The following is an 8,353-nucleotide window of genomic DNA, read 5'->3' on the forward strand; positions in this document are numbered from 1 at the left end:
GAGTAGCATATCTCTATACTGCGTGTCTGTCCAAATGAGGGCCTGCAGCAGGGATTGCTTTGTGCTGCCGTACTTGGCAAAGATGCCAATGGGTAGGAGGCACCCCTCTCAAACAGACGAAAAGAGTGCAAGCAGATGTGGAGCCCAATAAAAATGCTGAAACCAATCAGGTGGTTGTAAAGAGGGGAAGCTAATGAAACAAGGTGATATTGTCTAACCGTCCCCCCTGTTTTTCACATAGTATGTATTTTTCATTATCCTGCACGCTTCATGGGAGCTCTCTGTTGTCTTCCTTGACTGGAAGGGACCATCTGGCCTAAGTCCAGTCCCACTGCAGACACCTAGCACACATACGTCCTTGCTTCTCCCTGCTTCCTTTGGGATCTGTCACAGTCTGCGGTTGTGTTTCCCACTGAATCACTAACAGGTTCCTCTCCTAAGTTGAGGTAGACCAAACATTTTCAAAGCTAGGTATCCCCTAAACTGCATTTAGAAACCTAAACTGCTGCTGGAGTTTCAGAGGTGTTGAATACAAAATGCCCTGTGCCTCTACTCTGTCTCATCTCTGAATATTTCTGAGTCTCCCACCCCTAGAGGAGGCCTTGGCTTTGCCAACCTCCATATTGGTCATGTTAGTGAGCACAGAATTTAGCTGTTACAAACCTTTTCTGGGATCTGTGGCCAGTGTCAGAGTACAAACAGCTACAGCAAAGCAAGATAATATTTAATCCTAGGAACTGGAGCAAAGTATAAGCGAACAAGAAGCTTGAAATGTTAAAAGTGTGAAAGTACTTGTTTATACACTGTAAGCTGTACGTTAATGGCTAATGGGTAGGACCCCATGTACATTTTATTTCTCTGGAAGCTCAGGCAGAATCTATCCCTTTTTAGTTCATTTGCTGCTGTCAGTCTCTTGGAAGCATGTCGTGGTCAGTTACCGGTCTCACCATTTCTGCTGAAGTCTGGATGCCCTCTGCTAAAAGACAATCCCAATATTGTCTCTACATGGTGCCCAGCCTGTTTCCCAGGAAGCTGCTTCTCTGGAGCTTGTTCTGGTCACATGGGTAGTTTCATAGTGGTTCTGCTGCTATGTAAACCAGTATAGCATGGGGATACTCAAGGAAAAGAGAACTTTGGTAGCACTGGTAGGTGATGCTGCTAGACTCCTCAGTCCTGAAACTGGAAAAAGGGAGTATTACACCACCACCAAGTGTTGAGGTACCACTGTGCATTGGGTAAAAGAGGCATGATAGGGACTTTGGGCAAAGGTTGCTTTCACCCACAGTAAAATCTCTGACTGGAACTCAACCTGTGAAATTTTCCATGGTACAAAGTTGCCAAATGACTTGAGTGCAGGAAGAGTCCCTCATCCTCTCTGAACTCTCTCCTCTACAAGCTGGTATTTCTCCTGGGTCCGTCCGTTGTCTCCATCCAAATGTTCACCTTTCCTACCCCAGCCTTGGCTTGTTCCCTCGTTGCCTGTCCCCTGCCTCGGTTTGATGTCCTCTCTCCATTGTTTTTGCTCCTCATCCCTGCCTGGGCTAGCTGGTGCAGGGTCTCTGCTGGAAGCCCTTGCTCCTGCGCATACCCAGGAATCAGGCCCTGGCAGAGCAGTGGTCCGCCTCCACTCCCTGTCTGTCTGCACCCCGGCTGATCATGTTGCTGGCACTGTGCTCCCCATGTGTGCCAGGAACCCCAGTGCTGCAGCTAAGGTAGATGCTGAGAATATACAGTCTGCAGCCTCTGGTGTGGGAGGAGGCAGCCTGGGCACTGTGACCCAGGGAGCACTTGGTGCCTCGCTCAGGGCTCCCTGGATGATGGCTACAGAATGGAGTAGGAATGCAGTGATGATAATTTCGGCTCTTTCATTCGGATCTCCAGAGACACTGCAGGTATGTTGGACACGTCCCTGGCTCTCTACCATCACGGCAGCGCTGTGCTCACTGGGGCTTGGACAGGCTGATGGCTTCGACTGTGGAGCCCCACGTGTCAGGGGAGGTGTTCTGTGTCCCTCGTTTTCCAGAGCAGGGGCTGCTGGAGGACTTGCTGGCCTGCTCTCTGACGGTGCTGTTGCAGTGAGAGGAGTGCTGTGCCTCTCTTCCTCGGGACATTCTGCCAGGGGAGCAGCTGTGGTGCAGTGTCTGTGGACTCCAGTGAGCCAGGAGAGGCGCTTGCTGGGTGTTCTGCTTCTTGTGCTTCAGCCTCCCTGTCCACGCTGCTGGCTGAGCTGCCCTCTTCCTGGGGAAAAACCTGTGGGTCTGCGCAGAGGCTGGCGAACCTGGGGTTGATCCAGGAGCTGAGGATGATGATCTCTTCCTCTTCATGCCATCTCACAGGATTCCTTTCTTTCCTGCCTGGCTTTGATGTTTAGCTGTGTCTTTTGCCCTTGCTTCTCACCCCTGCCTGGGCTGGCTGGGACAGGGGCTCTGCCGGCAGCCGTTGTTCCTTCACGTTCCTGGGGATCCTGGCAAAGCAGTGGTCCACCTGCTCTCCATGACTGTCTGGACCTCCACTGCTCTTGTTGGTGTCACTCTGCACCCTGTGTGTGCCACGTCCCCCAGGGCTGCTGGTATTGGCTGTGTTCCCTGTTCGCTGCAAAGTGCCTGTGCACGTGGTGGGAGATTGCATCCCCAACTTTCCCAGGCCCTGGAAGCAAATCCCCCAAAAGCGGAGCAGTGGCGTCACGAGCAGAGTCCCGGAGGCAACCGCGACTGTCTGAAAGGCAGGCATCAAGAATGCGGACATGTCAGAGGAGGAGCAGCAAGATGCTGTTGATTGCGCCACTCAGGCCTTGGCGAAGCACATCGAGAAGGGCATTGCTGCGCACATCAGGAAGGAATTTGACAAGAAATACAATCCCACTTGGCACTGCATCACAGGAGGGAACTGTGGCAGCTACGTGACTCCTGAGAGCAAGCACTTCACCTCCTTCTAGCTCAGCCAAGTTGCTATTCTTTTCGAGTCTGGTTAGAACCATGGGCTCCTCCTGACACTTGCATCTGGTTACAGGACTTTGCTGGCTCCTATGGCTGGTTACTTCAGCCTTCCTGAGGAAACAAACCTTGGTCTTCAAGGGCAATGGCAGGGATTATGCTATAGCAGAAGGTCTTACATTGTGGATATAAAAAGGAAAAATACCAAAAAAAAAGTCTTCCTTGTCTTTATTTATTTATTTTTCTTAAAGGTTTCATCTTTGCTAGTAGAGCTGTTGGAGGCGTTTGGACTTTCAGAGTTCTCTAGCCATCTACAGTGTTGCCTCATTTCAGCTTGTGCTATGTGAGTACCGACGGTGTTTTGTTCTTCCTGTTCCAAACATCTCCTCTTTTTATTTTCTTGTATTGCTGGATACACTAAGAAACATGGCTATGCTGTCACAAAGCCCGAATGCTTTCTTTTTCCGCTGATGCCTCTTGGAAATTGGATTTGGAAAATGAACGCCAAGCCCCAATTTAAAATGTTGAAATTAAAAGATTTGGATCCATACAAGTCCATGCATCCGGATGGGATTCATCCCAGAGTGCTTGGAGAGCTGGCTGACATCATCGCGGGACCTCTCTCAGTTATTTTTCAATGGTCTTGGCAATCTGGAGAGGTCCCAGTAGAGCGACAGCTCTATTTGTGAGGAAAGGCTTGTGGTTCCTCGCAGAGGCTGGGGAACGTGGGCTTGATCCTGGAGTTGAGGATGACAACGTCTTCCTCTTCATCCCATCCCACAGGACCCTTTTCTTTCCTGCCCCGGCCCAGGCTTCTCACATCCTTGCCTCTCTCCTGCCTGGGCTTGACGTTTTGCTCTCTGTGTTGCTTTTGCTTCTCAACGCGGCCTGGGCTAGCTGGCGCAGGGTCTCTGATGGCAGCCGTTGTTCCTGCACATACCCGGGCTCAGGCCCTGGCAGAGCAGTAGTCCACCTCCTCTCCATGTCTGTCTGGACCCCGGCTGATCTTGTTGCTGGCACTGTGCACCCCATGTGTGCCGGGTCCCCCAGTTCTGCCAGTCATTGGCCATGTTCCCAGCTTTTAGCCATCGTCTTTGCCAGACCTCTGCCTGAGGGAGAAGGCAAGACCTCTGCCTTGCCTTCCTCGTGGCTCCCTCCTTGCAGGCTATGGCACTGGGGTCGTCCTCGCTGAGCAGCTCGGGTTGTGGCCAGCAAGTGCTGCTGGCCGCAGGCCTTTCTCGGGGCTGAGCAGCACTCCGCAGGGGTTCGAGAGCCAAGTGCAGCTGCTGGAGTCTGTGGGGGGTGTAGGTGTGAGAGGAGCAAAGCGAGGGTTTCCAGAGAACCAGGCAGCGAGTGGCCTGAGAGGTGAAGTCAGGCTCCTGCTGCTTTGCCACGGGGTGCTGAGGAAGAGCCTGAGGAAACTGCACTTGGACTCTGCTCTTGTGAAAGCCTGGCCGGGCAATGTCCTTGAAGATGAGATCAACAGGCTGCTTCTTTGCAAGGGCTTCTTTGCAAGAGAAAGAGCAGGGCTGTCTTGGATGCAGCGCTGCACGGTGTCCTGGTGTCCAAGGACAGGCAGGCACAATTCAGGACGCCAGCTGGAGGTACACCTAAGTGAAAAGAAGCAAGGAGAAAAGGAACTAAGGCGGGCCTGCAGAGGAGGGCAGTCCCATGTGGGCATCTGCTGGGCCCTCCAGCACTGCTCCAAATCTGTCTGGCTGATTGCTGCTCTGGAGCAAGAGAATCCCTGAAAGACAGAGCTCCAAGAGCCTGGTGCAGGACAATGGTGGGGCATTGCTGATGCCAAAGAAGCTGATGCCCAGCGTCTGGCCTGCACCTGCAGCTGTGTGAACTGCTAAGAGCAGAAGTCAACCACCAACACAGCCACCATGGTGCCAACAGCACGGGGAGGGACGTTTCTGGCAGTTGGTGTCTGGAGGGACGTGCAAGGCGATGGTGGGCCTTGGCTTGTGAGGAGCTCAGGCCTTTCTCAGGACCGCCTGCAGTCTCGGTATTACCTAGAAGATGGCAGCCCTGAGAGTCATCTCTTTTTTTCCCAGGAAGAGATTGTTTCTCGTAAGGGAGTCCTTGACCATTGGCAAAGGTCTCTGAAACCTGGCTGGTGGGCTTCTTTACATGAAGGAGCTTAAAGCCTGCCATGGGCCACTGCTGTTTACCAGCAAAGAAGGCGCCCAGCCCAGGTATTGTGACACCCTGAAAAGCAAGAAATCAGGAACACGGATCAGTATTTCGGGGGCTTCTCCAAGCAAGAAGCTGGGCCCTCCTGCCTTGGCCACTGCTCACAAGCAGGTGCCAGACGGTGTCATTCTGGAGAGCCCTGGCGATGGCCTCAGTGTTTTGTCCCAGCTCCCTCCTTTTTGCCCTCTAAAGAAGAGCTGGGCTACGAAGAGCAGAGCCAACACCCTGAGCTCAGTGAAATCCAGCCAAGGAGTTCCCAACAAGGAGGGAAAGCCTTGAGTGCCAGCCCCAGCGACATGCTGGCCTGCCCACTCTGGCCACAGGCACCACACAAGCGCCAGGCAGAACGGATCCCGTCCTTCTGCTGGAGCTGGGCTCTTCTTTTGTGCATATTGCCAGAGCAGCAAGGGGCAGATCCCGGGCTGCCAAGCCCACCGAGCCGCCGCCACGCAGGCGCCAGCTGCCAGAGGCTGCAGGAAGGTTCCAGAAGCAGCGGCAGCAGCCCGGGCAGGGGCAGCCGCGAGTGCAGGAGCCGCTCCTGGGCTGTGGGCTCAGCGGCAGACGCCTGCCCCTGCAGGGGACGAGGCCCACCCAGAGCCTGCCCAGCGGCATGGGCCTGCCCAGACATCCTGGGGGGAAGCCCTGGCCGCAACAAGTGAGCGGGGGGGATGCAGAAGCCCCTCACAAATGCAGACGAAAAACAGGGCCCTCAAAGTGAGAGGCCATGTCACTTACCATGACAGCCCCGGAATGCGGAGAAAAGCCGTTACAGCAAAGTCCTGTAACCAGATGCAAGTGTCAGGAGGAGCCCATGGTTCTAACCAGACTCGAAAAGAATAGCAACTTGGCTGAGCTAGAAGGAGGTGAAGTGCTTGCTCTCAGGAGTCACGTAGCTGCCACAGTTCCTTCCTGTGATGCAGTGCCAAGTGGGATTCTATTTCTTGTCAAATTCCTTCCCGATGTGTGCAGCAATGCCCTTCTCGATGTGCTTCGCCAAGGCCTGAGTGGCACAATCAACAGCATCTTGCTGAGTTGAGGCTGGGGGCAGGATGTGGTGGGGCATCTGAATTCCTGGGGCACTGTCCTGTTCCTATCAGTGATGTCAGCTGCCAGCACCGAGTGCCCTCCTGGTGCTGGCAGCTGGGCGCTGCTACTCCCACTCTTCTGCGATGAAGCTGCAGCACAAAGCACTGCACAGAGCCTGAAGCGCCTGTCTCCTGATGTGGGTGGGCCGTGGCTGGCGTGCCGGGGCTTGTGCGAGGTCATGGATGCCTGTGGGAGACAGAGAGGTGTAGGTTAGGGCCTGAGCGGGTGATGGGCAAGCCCCTGCCTTCCCCCCACACCACCACCCAAGGGGAGGGGTGGCCCAGGACCAGCCAGCCCCCCTGCGCGTACCTAGCCCTTGCTCCTGCTCTCTGCTCTGAACAGGCCCATCCAAAAGTCCCTGGGACGGCTCTTGTTTCTGGTGTGGGATTATTCTGGGTTGTGCCTGCGTGCACGAAAGGAGGGGTCTGGAGTGCCTGCGAGCACAGTGGGAGGGGTCCTGGGTTCCTGGGTGGGATGCTTTGACACTATATAAGATAATGTCATGCAGTAATAAATTGGCTTACGGCACAGAACGCTGGTCGTCTTGTCCGTTTGTCCTGGGGTTTCGGTCGGGATACCCAACACTTGCATCTGGTTACAGGACTTTGCTGGCTCCTATGGCTGGTTACTTCAGCCTTCCTGAGGAAACAAACCTTGGTCTTCAAGGGCAATGGCAGGGATTATGCTATAGCAGAAGGTCTTACATTGTGGATATAAAAAGGAAAAATACCAAAAATAAAAGTCGGCCACAGACTGCCCTAGCAGCTTACCCTTATGCTTTGCAGGCGTATCCAAAGTCGCCTTATGCGAATCTATTTTCTGTACTTGAGGTAATTCCTGCTTTGCCGATCTCTCCAGAGCCATTGCAGGCTCGAACTGTTTTTAATGATGCAGCTGGCTCCACTCACAAGTTTGCCGTGGTGTGGTGGACTGGCTCGGAATGGGAAGGCCAAGTGCGCTGCAACACTTCTGTTTCTTTACAGCGTCTTGAAATGCTTGCTATTTGTCTCGCGCTCTCTCTTTTTCCCACAGAGCCTTTGAATATTTTAACAGATAGCCAATATTGTTTTTGCTCTGCCGCCCTCTGCCGTTCCTGCATTGCACCACGGACTGAAACCGCAGTCCTCCTGTATAATGCTCTTTCTCGGCGCAGCCAGCCTCTTTTTGTAATGCATGTCAACAGCCATACCCAGTTACCTGGTTTCATTACGGCGGGTAATGAGGCAGCAGACTTGGCATGCTACCCCGCTCTTGTCGATACCCGTGTAGCTGATGCCCAGTCGCACCACCAATTTCACCAATCGGCTTTGTCGTTGCATCGTCTATTTAAAATTCCGCTAGCTGACGCACGGTCTATAATAGCCGCATGTCCAGCCTGTAGTCACCCTGCTCCTCTGCTGTCTGGGGTAAATCCGAGAGGACTGCGTCCCAACGAGCTGTGGCAGATGGACGTTACAGAATATGCGCCTTTCGGCCGTTTCCGGTTTCTCCACGTCGTGGTGGATACCTGTAGTGGTATGATGTGGGCTACTGCTCTCACAGCACAGAAAGCTCGAGAGTGCATTTGTGCCCTGCGCATTGCAGTTGCGGTCATGGGCATCCCGCACACTCTTAAAACAGATAATGGTCCAAGCTACACTAGTCGGCTCTTTGGCCAATGGTGTTGCACCTGGGGCATCACTCATATCTTGGGTATTCCGCATAATTCTACTGGGCAAGCCATTATTGAGCGTACTCATCTGACTTTGAAAGCTCGCCTCGATGCTCTTAAAGAGGGGGTCACCGGAGGTGACTGGCTATGGAGATTCCTGTCCGCACACTTTGTTATTAAAGGCCCTTTTTAGTTTAAATCATTTGGAAGGTCGATCCGCAGACCATGCTATGACAGAACGCGTACCTTTAGGGGTTGTTCAGGTACGCCTGGACGGTGGGCCGTGGAATCGGGATCCGGTACCCCTGTTAGTTATGGGTTGGGGTTACGCCTGTGTACAACTACCATCGGGGGTTCGATGGGTTCCAGCCTGATGGGTACGTCCGTTCCCTGAGCAGGCGGATTCAAAGGAACAGGAAATGAGTAAGTAACTTTCTCCCCTTTACAGCGACTCCTGCTTGTCCTCGCCTTGTGCCCTGCCGTG

The 8,353-nt window shown here is 53.6% G+C and overlaps 1 protein-coding gene across 1 annotated transcript; it reads left to right on the plus strand.

Annotated features, from left to right (window-relative positions):
• Positions 1 to 2,743: 2,743 nt before the first annotated feature.
• Positions 2,744 to 2,935, plus strand: LOC116501658 (dynein light chain 1, cytoplasmic-like). The gene has a single exon (XM_032207248.1). It carries the CDS (start codon positions 2,744 to 2,746, stop codon positions 2,933 to 2,935), a length of 192 nt encoding a protein of 63 aa, XP_032063139.1.
• The last annotated feature ends 5,418 nt before the right edge of the window (positions 2,936 to 8,353 follow it).

The sequence above is a fragment of the Aythya fuligula genome, unplaced genomic scaffold, assembly GCF_009819795.1.
Source record: "Aythya fuligula isolate bAytFul2 unplaced genomic scaffold, bAytFul2.pri scaffold_62_arrow_ctg1, whole genome shotgun sequence".
NCBI lineage: Eukaryota > Metazoa > Chordata > Aves > Anseriformes > Anatidae > Aythya > Aythya fuligula.

Bases quoted from the DNA above. Each gene is read 5' to 3' on its own strand.
- LOC116501658 (XM_032207248.1), top strand. From the start codon at position 2,744: ATGTCAGAGGAGGAGCAGCAAGATGCTGTTGATTGCGCCACTCAGGCC.